The sequence below is a fragment of the Rhodamnia argentea genome, chromosome 9 (assembly GCF_020921035.1).
Source record: "Rhodamnia argentea isolate NSW1041297 chromosome 9, ASM2092103v1, whole genome shotgun sequence".
NCBI classification, from domain to species: domain Eukaryota; kingdom Viridiplantae; phylum Streptophyta; class Magnoliopsida; order Myrtales; family Myrtaceae; genus Rhodamnia; species Rhodamnia argentea.
Genome location: NC_063158.1, coordinates 1,320,425 through 1,339,503, shown reverse-complemented (window position 1 = coordinate 1,339,503; position 19,079 = coordinate 1,320,425). Strand labels below are relative to the sequence as shown.

The window sequence follows — 19,079 nt, the reverse complement described above, 5'->3', positions numbered from 1 at the left end:
TTCAAGTGACTAGCTTTCATAAAATGCCTGCTGCAATTTGAAAATCTCCATGAGAAATGTTGTGTTTTATATTTTGTAACTTAACCAGTGCCTTCAATATAATTATCAACAAGACCCAAAAATTACCACACACATCTGTTATTAATTAAAACGATAAACAACAATTTTTACTTGCGGAAACAATATCGGGTCATCACACATATGAACATTTCATATGATCGAGGAAATTCACCTCAAAATAGTACGATAATGCACACCGAGACAACATAGAAGGGACATGTATAGAGCCGAACCCAACGTAGCAGTGGGACAAACAAATTAAGCAGGTTTTGGATCAGCTAGGCTCAGGGATGCATCGTCTTTATGTCCATGTCGGCCGAACTCCGGTGTACATCACTTCGAGCCCGACCAACTGAGCTCCTTTTTGTTTGTTCTTGTGCTGTCCATCCAATGTGCAGAAATAGAGGGACACCTGACGACAACGATGACAGAATACCCTTTTAGGCCATCAACGAAATGTTCCAGTTCAAAGGATCAGGCCGTCTTGAAATCAACAATGCAAGACGTTAGAAATGATCCATAGTCAATGTCTCAGTTGAACCAATAGATTCTAATGAAACTAAATATCAAGTAGTGCAATCAGATCAACTGTACGGTACGATTCACCTTCATTAGATTGTTTTGGCCAATGCAACATCATTTCTATTAAATTCAGAGAAGATGCTCTCTTTGTACCATCAAACAAACTAATTCCTTGACTGGCCATATGGTCTATGCGCCCATGTAGCATACGTTACCTGAAAATTGTCTACCTGAAAATTGCGAGCTGAAGAAGGAACTAGAACATATTCACAACCACTGCAAAGCATCCATAGAGTGTGAACTCCCGCCAAGTGCGCACCTCTCTGCTGCATCCATTTACATCCTATCCAATCATCTATCGACTAAATCTCGTGTTTCGCTACTCTGATTCAACTCTCATTCATCACAATTTTCATTATCACGTCATTCCAAGCGTTAATAGGCCCAGGCAAGCACCAGTGCAAGCAGTCATTCTGGACTTTAGCGTTCTTATCATCCTTTGCAAATGGATAAAACTCCATGTAAGGACCCAGTTGCCAATCAGGCCTTGTCAGCAAGAGATTAGTGAAGTCGAGAAGCTTTAGATTCATGCCGTTTTTTGGCAACTATGGCTGATGACTTCTCATACTCGCTGAGTTTGATGTCACGGAGAATCCGACTAGGGACCTTCAATTGGATCTCGCCTTCTTTGACGGGAGCAGTTCTTGGGCGGGTCCCCCACCGTTATCCCACTCCCTGTTCTCAAAATGATCTGGTGTGGATGTGCGGAGAAAGATCAGACCTTTGTGCTTAGATTTTGCTGTGAAGTTCATCACGTCATGCAGGGTCTTTCTATAGGCAAACTCAAATCCCATTTCAGGGTATGTCTTCATTGTTACAGTTATGGCACCCCACGACCCTGCCATTCTCGTAGTATATTGCAGTTTTGAGAAACCATTTCCCGGTTGATAGTATCATGTAATCCAAGTTTGGATACAAACTAGTCCAGATAGTATCAAGCTTGTCCAGATGAAGCTGAACTGCCGATGTGGAGACACCATTGTAGTCCTCAAAAATCGCCGCTTTTACTAGGAAAGGAGCCAGATGAACTGAGATGTTAAAGTTGTAGGAGGGGAAGTGCCATCTTCCCGACCTCTTTTCTTCGCCATGGTAGATGTGTATTGGTTTGTTCTACCTGAAAAATGTATTCACTGAGCTTCATAAACCACAAAATTGGTCACCACCACTTAAACAGCATAACATGATAGTGAACAAATCAGTGAACAGTCAATTTTCAGCAGACATGCCCAATATCAGGAAAATATATCTCAACAGATAATGTCTCTCTCTCTCTCTCTCTCACGACATGCACATACACTCTCGCACAAACTCAGAGCAGATCAGACAACACACCCAATAAGCTTGCCCATCAATGCTTTTGTGTGTTACTGCACCATATCATGAACGTTATGCAGTGGCTTGAGAACAAAAGAAAAGAGTAATACTGATAATGTGCAACTCCCCTATCTATTCAAAAAATATTTACTTATGGCACACTCTGAGGACAACTGGTACCAACTAAAATTTTCAATCATGTGTAGTCGCATTTAAAAAAAAAAAGTTGGAGGTCATCCCAAGATGAAAACATCTTACCAGATTAATAAGGAAGTGATCAAATTTTTAAAGCCTCAATATGCCAATTCATTTTCTATCCTCAGACACATGAATCGACTTTTAGTTGTCTATAATAAAAAAGCTAAAATGCAAGTAGATCATCAAGGACATTCCGTTTACCCGTAAGTAGACAACATCCAGATAAAAAGAGACAGAAATCTAAACTAGAACTCTCTTTTCCATCAAACTTTCATACATAGGCAAATTTAACCTCACATACACAGGCAAGATGTAGCAACGTCTTAAAGGATCTTGGTTCATCATCATACCGACAAAAGGTTCAACCAATTTACACTTGTTGGATTCCCGTTTAAAGAATCTATACTAAAATAGAATGATGTACTGGGCACATCAACCTATCATTGCTTATTAACAGGTTTTCTCGAATGGCTTCAGTTGTTGGAAGAACTATCAGAGCAAGGCATGTAAACAAATCTCTGAAAAATCACACTTGATAATCGAGTACAATCACCACAATTCTAGATGACATTTGCTGCACAGGAACCAGTATAATAAATCGAGATGACAATTAATTTGATTACCAGAAAAAGGAATGTCAGGGAATCAAAACAATTCTCCTTCAAAATCTCTGAAGGCACCAAAACTGAGATCTAACCTTCGAGTTAAGAATGCTAAAACTTACGGTTGAAAGCATGCATAGTAAAGACTGCACATGGTTACGGGGTTATCGAATCACCAATCAACGCCCATACCTTGTTCCTCATAAACTCAAGAAGCCTTCGCCCATGGAATGGTGGCAATTCGCAGTTTCTCGGTTTCCACCTCCAGAACAAATACCCTTTATCCGGCATCCCATTCCCCATACAGTTCTGGTGAGTCACGATCAAGGAGCAACTCTGGTAGGTATAAAGCGGACCAGATAGATGTGGAATCCAATCCCCAGAGAAAAGATCACATTCATCTGAAACAAATGTCGACATACATTGGAAAACATCCAATCAGTCAAAGAAAATGAACTTTTCATGAGACAAGAACAGGATTCCCGTTCGAAGCAGCTAAATGGAGATCCACCTAAAGAAGAAGAGAGTTCACTGCCCATAAAAACTGTCTCTAAGCATCGTTAACAAATTAAAATCTCCAAGACTGATAACATTTGAAGCAACATTCTAAGTTATATCTGGCTTCCCTTTACCCAATACAGACCGACCAAGAATACAAACGGAGAGCAGCAAGAAACGTTACCTGCGCTAGCATTTCCATTTTCCGCACTCGTGGAGTCGAACTGAGGCGACATGTCATCGGATTCAGTCGGCTTTGTCACCTCCGACTTTTCGGCAACTGGGTTCGCCACATTGGGCGACAGCTCCTCGGATCATGAGAAGAGAAGCGTAATCGCGAGATCCACCAAGAGAATCGAGACTGCCAGCTTCACTGCCAAATTACTGTGCTTGTTGCGCGACGGTAATCGCCAAAAGGGATACATTTCTTTCTCTTTTGTCGCTTTTGCTGGGTCCCAGCTTGGAAGCTGAGCTGTTGATTGCCCGCTTGCGAGCAGAGAAAGACAAAGACATCATTTTGGTTTCTGAGGTAAGTGCTAAGTGCATGTATGAGGACTTAAGAGAGTGAATGAGTGAGATTAACTCAAGAAGACCGAGATCAAAGAGATTAATCATGACCCGCGAATCCAGCTGCGATTGCTAATTTCAACAGGGGAAGGAAGACGAACAAGTCAACGGCCAAAAGTGTTGTTCTTAGATTTGTTAGGCCTTTAACGCTTTCAACTTAGGTTAATACCATAAAAAATTTCAAATTAGTACATCCATAATAAATTTATTTCAAATTATTTTTTGATTACAAAAAACTTCAAACTGGTATATCTATGATAAATTATCCCAAACTATTTTTTTGATCTATAAAAAATCTAGAAGTAGTATTTTTGTGATAAATTTATCCTAAACTATTTTTTTTACTAAGAAAAACTCCAAGCTAATATACCCGTGACAAATTTGCTTTCCATTAAATTGGATTAAGGCCATGAAAAATCTTAAATTGATAAACTTGTGACAAACATAAGGTAAAAATCATAAACCGGTACATCGTGAACTGCTCACATGCCATCTAACTTAGCAATTTGATGGTTAAATTTAACGAAAACTAACGAAGAGTAAATTTGTAACAAGTGTAACAGTTTGGGATAAAATTGTCACAAGTGTACCAATTTATGATTTTAGTAGTCAAAAAAATAATTTGAGGTAAATTTGTCACGGATATACCAATTTGAGGTTTTTTGTAGTATTAACCCTTCAACTTATTAGGTTTATGTAACTTAACTAGTGCCTTGGAAACATTTATTAACTAGTCCAAGGATTTATTTTAGAAAGCTGTTTTAATAAAGAACTATTTTTACCACCGAATCATGACGTGTGATAGGATAGAATGACTTGAAATATAGAAATTTATATAGACGTTTCGTATTTATGTTTCAAGGAAAATAATCTAAATATGAAAAGAAGCTCAAAAGGAGAAGACTAACAAATGAAAACATTGGTATCTTCAAAAGGCAAAAAAGTCTTAAACCTTTCACATTTTTGTCAATTTAGACTTAAACCTTTTAACATTTTACCAATTCGGTCATATTCATTGGAAATCTCTAACATGACACTATCAAGACGACATGGATAATTTTTAATAATTTTTTAACACTTTTTAATAAATTTTCCCTTTTTAAAAAATTTTGAATCTTTTTTCTTTGTTTTTTCTTTCTAAACACGACGGGGCAAAAAAAAAGTGAAAATAAAATAAAAAATAAAATTTTTATAAAATTATTTTAAAAAATTATTGAAAATTATCTATGTTAGTGCCAGCGGTGCCACGTAGGACTCCCAAGATCCACGTTAGTGACTTTTGGCAATTAGGAATGAATCGACAAAAGGTAAAAAGGTTTAAGATCGAATCGGCAAATTTAAAAAGTTTAAGACTGAATTAGCAAAAGTTTGAAAGGTTTAGGATCTTTTTGATAATTTTCACTCTTCAAAAAGACAACATCTGTATATTGTGAAAAATTATATGTGAATCAATGTGTCAACTTCTGCATATTGCAGAAAAAATAATCATTATTTCAAATAAAAATGAAAAGGTCAAAGTGTGTCCGTATCGAAAGACTTAAATCGAATGAAAAGTGAAAAATAAAAATCTATCTAGGCATGAAAAAAAAAAAAAGATAAAGAATCTCCTCGATTTTGAAATAATCAAAATACTGAAATCCTTGGACAATACCAATCAGCCGGTCAACAACAAGTTGTTCGTGAAAGAAGCCAATCATGCCAATTCCAATTTACCAAATGTAAATAGCCCAGGCCACACTCTCAAGCATGATATTGGGCACAGCTCCTCCAATTAGTCAACTTTATCATATATGGATAGGCTATGACCATGTCTTGCAATTGCCACTCTTCGAAAAAATTAAGGTACTTTTGTATAAGGATTAAGAAGAGTGAGAGGCTAGAGCTACCTGTGTGATTGGCAATGGACAAAAGAAATTGAGAGGAATGTTGGTGGAGATGAGAAATCCTAGTGCTCCGATGCCATTGCGAAGGACAGTCTCTTGTTTTGATTTTCGCTTCATGGTATTGTTCTTGTGCATTTTCCTTGTATACAAGAAGATGATGACAATATAGGAAGCATTTAATATGGGACTTAAGGTGGTATCCACTATCCTCTATCAACTTTTAACGAAAGTATCCATTTCCTTCTCTTGGCAGGGTTTTCTGCTTCGTCTTGAAAAGATTTAGTCAATGATAAGATTCAAAATTCACCTTCTAATGCAAAACGAGTGATCCGATCACTCTATTATAAGCAAATGGTCCGTCGATTCATGTTAGGGTCGCCTGATTAATGGTTCCACCGATCGGTCCAAATAGTTCACAATAGCTTCTCGGAGAAATGAGACCGGATTTTTGCAGGGTCATCAAGGCCCTGTAGTTAGCACATAGCATCGACGCGGGCGTGCCTAAGGATAGTTCACTAAATTAGTCTTGTTTTTCCTTTGGGTCAAAAGCTTATCAGTATATGATATTCCTCAGTTCTCTTGACGACTTGTACTTCCACTCCGGCTTGACAACATGTTTTCTTTTGTGGAACACCGTGGGCAGATGGCTAATGCATATTTTTTGATCTGAAATTTCAAACCATGACTCCCATAAATTTGAAGAAATGTTAATATTCATGATCATATCTACTATGAGATTGCACTTCTACTTTTTATTTGACCTGGTCTCCAAGTGATGCCACCATTTCCTCCTCCTTTTTTCATAGCAGTTTTTTGGCTTGGGTTCAACTGACACGAGTCGCTTGCGTTGACGCTGAAGTCAAATTACAGAAAGCTGGGACGAATACAAATTGGAGGGCGTTCAAAGTCAACGTAAGACTTGGTCAACGGGTCACTCAAGCCTTGGTCTCGTAATTTAACGAAGCTATGTCCCAAATAGTTCTGGACGATGACCTGTTCTCTTCATTCTCGTTTAGCAGATTAACTGTGACCTTGGTCAACAGGGAGTTACATGAACGTAAAGATTCTGTGGGGTTCTGTTCATCTGTCTCTGATGAAGACAGGAAGAAATTGATACTTTATCATAGCCTTTTTGAAAGAAAAAAAAATTATACATTCGCGTATCGGTTTTCATGTATTTCGAGAAGTTAAATAAAATTTCAATCATAGGGGCAAGACTTGGGGGAAAAAGACACTAGAAGTAAAAGTCAACTAATGGACCATGATAATACGTTTACCAGCACCACACTGGGTTTTAGCAGGATCTCCGAGACCTGTGTCTGCTTTCATCCTTGGGCATATTGAAGCTGGTTTTGCTCGTTTGCATCTTGATTCATTATCTATAAGCTTTATGGATTTTCATATTTCTTAATCTAAATCTTGAAGCCTGCCTTCTGCTCCGAAGACACTGGTTAAGGAGTTCGCCATTCTGCCACCAAAATTTTCCAAGCAGATTTTCATATGTGGTAAGATAAATGCAAATACACACTTCTCTCAGAGACCATAACTTTTAGGATCTTGAGAACATGAGGTGGACAAAACATAAATTTTTGACTTGTACACAAAACCCTAAGGTTCCATAAAACTGATTTTGGATCCAACACCAAGTGCATCCCATTTCAGCAGGATGAACAGAAAGCTCCCATTTCATCAAAAATCTTGATATTGAACACAAATACACTTCCCAGATGTTACATTTCGAGGGGGGGGGGGGGGGGTGTTGTTGGGGTTCATCACCTGGAAGAACAACCCGTCTGAAGAGTATTATGTACCCATTTTTGTAGATGAATTCCAATTGTTTAATCGTCATCAGAGGCAACCTTTTGCTTCTTCCATTTGTAAGCAGCTTCCAAGATTTTGAAATTTGTGGTCTGCGTTTCTTCAGGGAACAAGTAGTCTATGTATTCCTCGTACCTGCAATTCAAGAATGTTAGACAAGCTTCAAAGGGCTGATCGAAGTGGACAGTTACAAATAGAGAGCAACAAAATAGGTATGCCTGGTATCAGACACATTACACCCCACCTTGCAGAAGCAATGGTTCAACAAGTTTCTATCAAATATAGACACCAGTGATTGGCCCGGGAATAGGAAAAACTTGGACATCAACACAAAAAACTGCATTACGACAGAAAAGAAAATCCGAAACCAGAAAGAGCAGAACCCAACAGACAACTCACTGGACCTATCATCAATGGACATAACCAGATTTACAAAATTTAGTACTCACTATGGGGACAATCACTCAGATAGACCAACAAGCATGAACCGAAATGAATAAAGAGGACAGCACTATGGCAGGAAGTCAGTAAGTTGATACCCAACAGACTACAGTCGAAAATCAACTAGAGAGATATGCTTAAAAATCAATATAAGGACATCTTCGTTGCCAAGCATCAAATATAGCAAAGAGAAGAAATGAGTAACAATATAGGCCAGTTACATACCCAGCTGGACCGTCCTCAGCCAAAATCTGCCTCCTCTTCTTCAGCTTCTTTGGCAGTTTAGGCTGGACAATGCCAACATCACCAAGTTCACCAAAACTGCTCTCCATGTTTAACCACTCCTCCAATAGCATTGCCCTTTCTTCTTTAAGTTCGGGAGCTGACGTTCGGAAGTAATTAATGGCTCTTTCAAAGACTCCTGATGCATTTCCAAGAGGAAATAAGAATACCTCAATACTCAAACCACAAAGGGGAAAAAACCTCAGTTAAATTTCAAGTGAGCACTCACTTCTGGCATGTTGTATGCATTCCCTTTTTTGGTCCAACAAATGTGATTGCAATTGATCTTCTGACAAATCTGAATTAAGGGGCATCCATAGCTGTTGCCTCAAACTTGGCATAGCTGATCCACACTTTCAGGTGCTTAGTCCGATCCAATAATCTCTCATATAGCTCTCTCGTTCGTTGAAATTCGCCCTCAGAAATCTCAAAATCAATGTATGCCTGTTATCAAAAGAAAACTACAATTAATACCATATATTCTCTCAATTAAACAGCACGCATCAACGGTAACTCAAAAAATAAAACTCTGTGAGTCATTATAATTGCCTCTGCAGTAAACAAGTGGGAACCTTAGAACCCTATAAGACTTAATATCATATCAAGATAGGCCATGTAAAAGCTCTATTAATAAGAACTTGTGCCACTAAACTACTGTGCTGCCAGTCAACTAATACAGATAACATCAGAATAAAAGTGGATAAGATAGGACTCAAACACCATCCTACAGATCCACATAGAGACGTATGCTGTTTAAGTAGTAAGATCACATTGGGCAAAATCATTGCCGAGCACCCATTGTAAGAAGACATAAAGGTTACAATTTTGAAAGTAGAACCCTAGGCTAACTCAATTGTATATCGAAGAATTAATATACTAGGGTGGGCATGGAATGAATATGGTCTTTTAATTGTTCACGTATAGTTTTGCATTTTGCATTTGAAATTTGATTTTTGCCCAACATTGAACACCTCACATTTTAACAGTACATGGAAATGTACGTTAGAAAGCATTTGAAGCTGTATGCTTTCATGAGTCTTTCAAGATATAACAGTATTTTTCCCTTTTGACGTTAAGACATACATATTTTGGGTAAGTAAAACCAAAGGCAGGCCTTTACCTTCCATAACAGTTCAGGCATGTCAAGTGCAGGCTGTGCAATTGCCAATTCAAAAATGGCTCTAGCTCTGTTGGTTTCTGCCAAGGATATCTCCAATTCAGCATACTTGCTCCAAGCGTAACAGTTCTCTGGAGACCACTCCAAGTATTTCTCATATAGTTTTCGGCATCGATCTATGTTGCCGAGTTGCAGCTCTATCTCAATGTATTTTTTAAATATCTGTTGATATCCAAGCACAACAAAGAAACTTGTTTAGAAAATAAAGCGGAGGAAAATTAAAGGACAAGAATGACAGGAAACTGACTTAGAGACTATTCTCTCTCCGTGAAAACTTTTTCCAATCAACATTACCTTATCTTTAGGAGCTTTGCCAATTGCATTGCCTAGGATCTGCCTTGCACCCGTAAGATTCATTTGTCTAATCTCAAATTGAGCTGCTAAGAGCCAAATTTTGGCAAATGAGAATTTCTGGTGAGGAATCAGTTTGAGACACTCTCTGCAAGGATTCAGAATTCGATGAGAAAGCTCCATCAGTAATTAGACTAGTCTTCAATGCAGAAAAGAGAGGAAACAAAAAGATACATTGAGTACTTGCGTTTACATGCATTCAACCCCTCATAATCATGGCTTCCATGCTACAGATTTACATCATATCTGTATATTTAAGCCAAAAAGTGGGTTTTGTGTCACTTTTAGTTGCTCCCAAGAATACCCTTATATAAATCATATTCTATCGAGTTTGGGCTAAAAACACAAATTAATTTGACAATGTGTATGTGAAGAAATGCATCTATCCATCACTCTCCCTCTCCATTAGGCATTAACTATCACCCCCACCCTCCACTAACACCTGTTCATCCAAGTCCAGCTATAACTGTCTTTGCAATAAAAAAAACCTTCCAACTCCTATATGTTGGGTTAGAAACATGGGTTTCTTTTTATCTGTATGCACGTGAATTGACTTGAGAAATACTGTAATATCTATCTTGCAACAAAGCAACAAAGACTAAAATCACCTGCACAAACGTAGGGCGTGTGCCAGATCTAGTTAACAAATTAAAAATATCTATCAAAGCTAGGACAAGTAGTCTCACTTAGAGTTGACAGCTTAAATTGATAGTAAAAAAGGAAAAGCATGAAAGTGTGACAAACAGAACACACTTGACAAGAAAAATGAAGTGAGTCAACCAAAAATGAAAGAAACATAAACTCTATCCTGAAGAATGCATCAAAGTACCACAAAAATACTGCAAAGATAATATCTGCTCGAACTACAATCCCGCCACCAAAACTTTCAACCATGCAGCAAAACCACTAAAACCTTGAAAAAACACAATCTCCAACCATTAACCTCAGGTCAAAAAGCCCCCCTTCTTTTAAGTAAAATAAGTAATTACTCAGATAGACAGGCCACCGATTCCATTTTACACTCTCATACACCTTGCGAGTCATGAAGCTTTGGAAAACAGAAAATCACATGTCATCAGTTTAGCTAGTACAAGTCCTATGTAGCATCAACTCTCCCTAGACATCAGATATACTACCTTGTTCGTGGGTTTAGAAACAAATATAGCAATCATCTATAGCGTAGCATAATCAACGAACCACTCTATCTTTCCTTAGCATAAATAGGAAAGTTAGTATAGATCAACAAATTATCTAACCTCACTCTTTTGAAAACACAAACCGGGAAGATGTGAGATAGATCCCATCCCTGTCAAAAAGGTAAAAATGCAACTTCCACAACGCAAGGACATACATACCTGTATACATCCCGTGTACGCTCCATATCTTCAGCATCAAGCTCTTCATACAATGCATAATTGATCCTGAAATACCAATAGAAACACCATGAGGCATATTTCATCTCAAAAGAAAATATGAGCATATAAATTTGACAAATATATACCTACCACAAATAGATATAACGTTGCCAGTACCGCTTCTCCTCAGCAGGTGGCACATTGGCAATTGCACGCTCATAAACTTCCCTAACCCTCTCTTTATTTCCCACACTTTCTTCCAAGCGAATGTAATCAAACCATGAATCATAATTCAACGGATTCTTTCTGACCTCATCCTCATACTGAAATCTCCTCTTACCCACAATAGCATCCTCAATTCCTTCCCTATCACCATACTGCTTTTCAAAAGCTACAAACTTCCTATACAAATCCTCTGCCCTTCCTTTTGGAATGTGGTCTAGCGCAAACTTATATATGCACCTCGCCCTCTCTGTCTCCTTGCAGCGCTCCTCAAATTCCGCAAATGCCACAAACAAGATCTCTGCTTCCTCATCATCAGCGAATTTCTCCACTGCTCTCTCATATACGTGCCTAGCTCTAGCAACCTCACCATTCTTCATTTCAAATTTCGCGTACTTAATCCAAGCACTGACCTTAGGGTGGCACTGCACAAATCTCTCATAAATCCCCCTCGCACGTTCAATCTCTGTGTACCTAAGCTCAAACTTAATATAAGACAACCAACCTTGCTGGTCCGGCATCCAGCTCATCCACCTCTCGAAAATCTGCCTTGCGCCCGCTACATTGCCCAACTTCTCCTCCATGTGTATATACTTATACCAAAGCTGATCGACCCTTGGCAACAGCGAGACCGCGCGGTCCCACACATTCCGGGCGTGATTTATGAACTTGTTCTTCATCTCCATCTCCACGTACTTCAACCACAGCGTGTGGTTACGGTAATCGACCTCGAGGGCACGCTCCCAGACGGAGCGCGCCCGGTTGAAGTCTTTCTGCGACTCCTCCCACTGGGCGTACTTCACCCACACGCTGACGTTCCATCGGACGCGGCGGATGAGGTCCTCGAACTCCTTGCGCTTCCGGAGGCGGTAATCCCCGAGCTCGGTGTGATCTGTGATCTTCTGCTTCGGGGGGCGGATTTCAGCCTCCTGTCGCTCGCGGGCCTCCCGGAGAATCTGCTCGGCCGTTATCTGTATCGGTGCCGGGGTCTTGTTCTTGACCCTGGTAGGACGCGGGAGCTTCACCTCCGTGTCCCGTCGGGTCAAATACCCCAGAGTCCGATCTGACTCCGCCATTGTTTTCAGCTGGGATTTAGTGGCGATGCGAGGGGCGGATGAGAGTAAAACCAACCGTAATTGGGCGAGACCAGAGAAAGAGAACGAGGGGAAGAGGAAGAACAAGAAGAACGATGGAGGCGTTCTTGAGGATTGAAGGACGCAAAGTAGAGATCCAGAAAAAACTCTCTCCGGCGACGAAACCCTAGACTCCGGCGCGAGAGGAAAACAGAAGAGGAAAACCACCGATTGAGGTCGGGCGGGTCGGGGCTGTTAACCAATATGATTCATTCGCTTAATCAAATAATTAGGAGTAACACAGGCGCTTAGTACGTAATTAAGTAATTATGCATTAGAAAAAGGGATTAATTATCTCTGAAAGCAGGTGATTGCGAAATAAAAGAAGTCAAGATGATTTATCGAGTTCACAAGCGAGAAGAGAGAGAAAATCAGTAGCTATTTTTGAAATGAGTGGGCACGAGAGAAGGAGAATTTATAAAATTTAGAAAGTGAGACAATAATGGGTTTTGACTTAAACATACATATATATCGAAGATAATTGTTTCTTCCCTACGGAAATTCGGGCCAATCTATTTATGGTTAATATTATGAAAAATTCTCAACTAGTAGACATGTAATAAATTTATCGCAAATTATTTTTTTGATTAAGAAAAATCTCAAATTGGTACACCAGTGATATATTTACCTTAAATTATTTTATTGACCACAAAAAAACTTAAACTAATATACATGTGACAAATTTATCACAAGCTACTTTTTTTACCATAAAAAACCTCGGATCAGTATAGTTATGACAAATTTACCCTCCATTAGTTTCCGTCAAATTATGTTAATACCATGAAAAGGCCCAAATTTATACACATATGACAAACATATGGTAAGAATCCAAAACTAGTACAATTGTTAATTGTTACGTGTCGCCTAACTCAGCAATTTGATGGTAAATTTTAACGGAAAACTAATGGTCGGTAAATTTCTCACGGGTTTATGGGTTTGAGATTTTTTGTGGTGAAAAAATCATTTGGGGTAAATTTATCGCAAATGTATGAGTTTGAAATTTTTGGTAGTAAAAAAAATAAATTAAGGTAAATTTATCACAAGCATTCTAGTTTGAAATTTTTGTGGTCAAAAATATAATTTGAGATAAATTTATCAAGGTGTATCGCTTTTGAATTTTTCATGGTATTAACCCACCTATTTATACTTAAGCAAAAGTAGTTTCTAGTCAGAATCTAATTCATTATTCAAATTTCATAGAATTATTTAAAAATTTGTATTTGAATTTACATATCAATATTTAAGCATCGTGCGAGTTACAATCATGTGTACCGTGTGAGTTTGATAAAATAGACCGTAAAAAGTAAAAATCAATTTAGATTGCCTTCATAAATTGTACATTATTTCATAGAAATATTTTTAAAAGAAATTGAAAGAGTTGTAAGGATATGTAGCATTTTTCTTACCTATAAATAAATAAATTTATGAAAAATTTCAAATAATAGCTTAAAATGCCATTATTTTCTCAAATAAGTGCTTAAAGTGGACTTTATTTTAAATGAAAGTCTAAAATAACGAAATTGTCTCAAATAAAGGCCCAAAGTGGCCAAATCATCTGAAATAAAGGCCCAAAGTGGGCAAATTGTCTCAAATAAAGACTTTTGGCCAATCAACTAGCATATGACTATTCCGATCGTCTCGGAAGGGATATTTTAGTAAAAAACAAGTTCTAAAAATAATTTTTTGAATTGTTTGAATTTTCTTTTCTTTTTTTTCCCTCGGATCATCAAGCTTTGTTGATGGTCAAAGGAGGTCGCCAACCTCAAGCGGAGGGTCGCCCTTGCCATATCGGGCGAGGGTGAGGGTTGCCCTCGCCGGCTTTTGACAAAGCCCGACAATGGACGATAAAGAGAAGAGGGAAAAAGAAAAAGGGAAAAGGAGAAGGAATGGAAAAAAATGGAAAAAGGAAAAGAATTCAAAAAAATAAATAACGAAAATGCCATCCCGTAGGAGAGGTCGGGCTTTTCTTTGAAACCGATATGGGCATTTTAGCTCTTTATTTGAAACAATATCCAATTTGAACTTTTATATGAAAAAAATGAGGGCATTTTAGATTTTTATTTGAAAATTCCTTGAGGTTATGCATTGAAAACTAAAAGGAAGAATAGAAGTTTGAAGTTCGAAATTCTTTTCAAAAGTTCCATGAAAGCTATGTGATTTGATTTCAAGATAATTATCATCTAATTTCAGTCATCTCTCACATATTAAATCGGAATTTGTTTTCTTTTATCACCTACGATTACTTAAATCAATTTTCCAAAATAAGTTGATTCTATAGGTATTTGCTCCTTGACACGAGCAAAAGAGCACAAAGACAAATATACGTTACATTTGATCTATGAGCTTATCATTTTCGATCTCGTCATCATATATTTTCTTAATATTCAATTTTATTCCTAAGTTTTTATTTTGTTTGAGTTCATCCTAGTAATTGGCAAGATGTAGTAACTCCATCTAATTTTTGCTGTGACGTTTCTCGTGGTGGACCACCAAAAGAAAAGCTAATGGATTACTAAACCAAAGACTCGCAGACTCTCCCAAGCTCATATTAATCGTGGTTTGAGTTTTAACTTCATCAATTAAACATGCAATTTAGTTCAATTAGAAACCGCCACTAATCTATTATGAGTCGACTAGAAATCAAATTATTCTGCAAACTAGAGATATAATCGATTCGAGAACTCGGTTACGTTGAACAATTTTGTGCCTTTCTCCTTTATTAACAAAAGTATTATGCAAGTACTATTGGTCCATTTTAATTTTAAGCCACCAACACGTGACAAGTGATCCTTCGGGTGTGCAAATAATTAATGGAGCACTCAATAATCGGGCAATAAATAAATTGTTAGAAATAGGTATGCGTTTTTCAAAGCAAAAGCGAAGCTTTATTATCATCCATTCACGGAGGAGTCTTAAGAGAATAATTACAAAAGCAAAGCACGCGATTTCATGCCAATACGATTGAAGAGCCAACATGGGATTGATGGCAACGTGCGACCGAAAAGCAAATAGGGAGATAAGTACATCGTGAGTGTCATAATTTTTGTACGGCATTCACTTGAGTGCCATAATTTTTTTTTTCGTTCACTTGAGTGCCACATTAGAGCAAAATCGCTCACTTAAGTGCTATTTTTGACAAATTATCTTACGTGAACTTTTTATTTATTTTTCAGCTGACACATGGATTTTTAAATTTTTTTTAAATATTTTATGGAAATTTTTTTTATTTATATTGATGTTTTTATTTATATTTTAATTATTTAATATTTTATGGAAAAAAAATCCTTGGATTTCCCCATGGCCGGCTAGCCTAGGGGCCTAGGGCCTCCTCGCCCTCGTTCGTTGCGACCCCGGTGGCCAAAGGCGAGGACCCTCGAGGCCCTACCGGCCATGGGTGAGGTCGTCGAGCCGTTAGCCACAATTGAAGGGGCTTCGTCAACCACGGCACAAGGCGCGACGGCCCTCACCAAGTCTAGGCAAGGGCTGACGACGGCTATTGCCCAGGGCTGTTGCAACCCCCTTGGATGAGGGCGAGTCGGCCCTAGTCCTTGGGCTAGCTGACCAAGAGGAGAAAAACGAAAAACGAAAAACAAAACAAAAAGAAAAATTTTTCAAAATAACTTAAAAAATAAAATAAAAATCCACATGTATATTAAAAAATTCATAAAAATTGCTCCGGCGATGCCATGTCATATTTTCCGACGTCTAAGTATGATTTCCAATGAACGAATCAGCGATGACATTTAAGTGATCGTTTTTTCAAATTTGTGGCACTTAAATGAGCAAAAAAAAAAGTTATGGCACTCAAGCGAACGCCGTACACAAGTTATGACACTCCCAATGTACTTATCCCGCAAACAGGAGACTATGGTTCGAACAGGAGTATACAGAAAGTGCGGATGCTGCAGATTTAAAGCGTTAATCGAGCTAGCAAAAGGATGGAACCTAACAGACACTATAAATTCAAGCAAGAGAGGCAAGTATAAACCCGAAACGAACATCTCAGAATCGAACGAGAAGTTTTTTGAACGAGGGCAGAACAACGACACGCAGCGGATGGCCGACGCAGGTCTTAAACACCGTGGGCGTGGCAGCCGGACTAAGCAGACATACAGATTGAGCGTGGAATTTGCTCAGACTTTTATGTTGGATGGTAGCGCGATTAAGTTCAGTCGAGAGCATCTATACTGGGTGAAGACCTTAAGGCGAATCATGGGCTGGCGACCAATAGTAGAAGGTTCTAAGTCTGGACAGACACGTCCGTGGTCGAGCAATTGATTATGGAATCAGGAGATGGACGAGTGAAGATGGAGGGTCGATGCTTGGAGACGAAGGATTGGGGAGGGGATTGGGGGGGCTAGGTATATCAGGATGTCGGCGCGGATGTCGAGGGATCGTGACTATAAATGTCGGGGAGCTTGAATTTTCATGGATGGTCGTCCCTGTGCTCTTGCCATCGCTGCTCGACGCCGCCGCGACCCGGCGAACCGACGAGGGAACCTCCAGGATCGCCAGAGACCAAAGACGGTTGGAGGAGCGCCTCGCTTTGGGAGAACCGTTTTTTTTATTTGAGAATTTTTCAATATCTTCCGCTTCGTTTGTTTCATAGATAATTACTGATTTCTAAAAATGTTTTCTTAAAATTGATCCCTCATTTCACTTCAAATAATTAGTCTCCAAAATATTGGCCACCGCTGACAATAATTTACGTCTGTAATTTTCTTGGACCACGAAAATATCTTCCATTTATTTATTTTGATAAGTGACTCAAATAATTATTTTTAGGAGAATATTTTTCAAATCATTTATTTTCCTTGAAAAGGAATCAAACCTCTCTTTATTTTTAAGGAAAGTGGCTTTTGTAGATAACGGATCGGGGCTTTTCAAGATATCAATTAATTTTATCTCTTTCCTATGTTAAATCAAAAGAGTAAATTCTTATTTTAATGCCTAATGCCATTAAAAATTTTAAGGATTATATTCTTCATTTGAGAATAAGAAGAGCCCTGCTTCATGATAAAAAGTCTGAGCACATTAAATAGCAATTTGTTTTTCAAAATCTGAGTCGTCGGGGCGGCGCATAATAAAAGGCTTAAAAGGGTCCATCCGCCCAAAACACGTTGTAAACTCTGTCATGCACATGTATTGTGTAAACGGATTTTGTCAAAAACCGTAACTCACTCCGAGTCGTGACGGATTTCACCATGGAGACATAGGATGTATCCGATTGAGAGACCGAATCGTGGCATATGCATTTAGGGCACATTAGCGAGAAAAGTATGAAGGTTCCGAGTGAAGGGAAAGTCTTATGTGTTTATGCGGCCGATGAACCGAATGCACAAAGGTGCTGAAACTTAGATAAATGGCTTTCGACTGTCGGAATAGCCATGGAGATTGGAAAGTTAATTCACTTGGATGCTTGCAAGTAGTTAACGATTTTGAAAAGAGTATTAGATTTATGTTAACAGTTGTGGGCAACGCCTCAAATAAGACTCAAGCGTTTGTGTTGAATCACGAGTTCGATATTGTTGACGGGATTATGCAGTCAAGAACTTTGATTGAAAAGGAGATTGGTTTTTTACGATCAAGCATTTGTGGATTGATAGTAACATGGAGTTCTACTCGAAGCTCTTAGACGAATTCTCCATGAAGAAGGGCATAGTAAGGACCATACTAGTGCTAGTGAACCACATCATGTTACAGAGTTGATGACCAGAATATTCCTACAGATGACCCATAAAATGCTCTTTACTGTGGGTATGGCTAGGAAATTTATAGAAGATGCACTTGGTACGTCGAGCTACCTAGTTAATAGATCCACATAAACTGTAATTGGATGTCAAACTCCAGAAAAAGTGTGGTGGGGGACACAAAAATATGTTAGAGAAGAAGAAGAGTTTCGCTTCATGATAATAGTCGAGCATTAAAAAAATTTCTTTTTCAAATTCAAAATCGCCTTTTAAAAAAAAAACTAGAATAAACAAATCACACGATTTAGGCTTGATCTAACATGCTCAACCCCCACAATGTGCATTAAAAGATTCCATGATTGATCCGCACATTTTAACCGAACCTATCGTATCTTGGAACCTAACTCGTTTATTTTTTTCATTTTTAGTTAAGCAAAATAAGAATAACTACAAGATCTAAGAGAACATATAGGTCGAGGTTTTAGGTTAAAATGATTATTTAAAACTTGGAAAACAATCTATTGAAATATGTTTATCATTTTTTGGAACCTGAAATCTAAAAATTTATTTGGCTTTAGATTATACACTCATCATCGGATACCATAAAATATTGTAGGATTGTATAAAAACATATATCAAGAAAAATATAAAAATTTATTTTATGATTTAGGTTCCAATTGGAACTAAGGCACGTTTTGAAACTTCATCACCATAATTTGGAACTGTTACGTAAAATCCTAAAGATCGCTCTCAATCACAACAAGGCATGTTGATATTCATCACCATAATTTGGAGTTAGTAAAAAATAAGATCGCTCTATCACAAAAGAAAAATGTTATTACCACGAAAGAGCACGATTCATCATACTTCGAGACAGATTTACCATAAAATAATATTGCGGCTGAG

At 38.2% G+C, this 19,079-nt stretch overlaps 1 protein-coding gene and 1 pseudogene across 1 annotated transcript; both read right to left on the bottom strand.

Annotated features, from left to right (window-relative positions):
• Positions 1-723: 723 nt before the first annotated feature.
• On the bottom strand, positions 724-3,831 carry LOC115740790 (annotated as a pseudogene).
• Positions 3,832-7,538: 3,707 nt separating this feature from the next.
• Positions 7,539-12,668, bottom strand: LOC115740855 (crooked neck-like protein 1). The gene is given in 8 exon segments (XM_030674480.2): positions 7,539-7,657; positions 8,189-8,384; positions 8,475-8,551; positions 8,553-8,689; positions 9,366-9,584; positions 9,717-9,861; positions 11,129-11,194; positions 11,279-12,668. Coding segments are annotated over 8 exon segments (2,103 nt in total). The 5' UTR covers positions 12,427-12,668; the 3' UTR covers positions 7,539-7,542.
• Between the last annotated feature and the right edge of the window lie 6,411 nt (positions 12,669-19,079).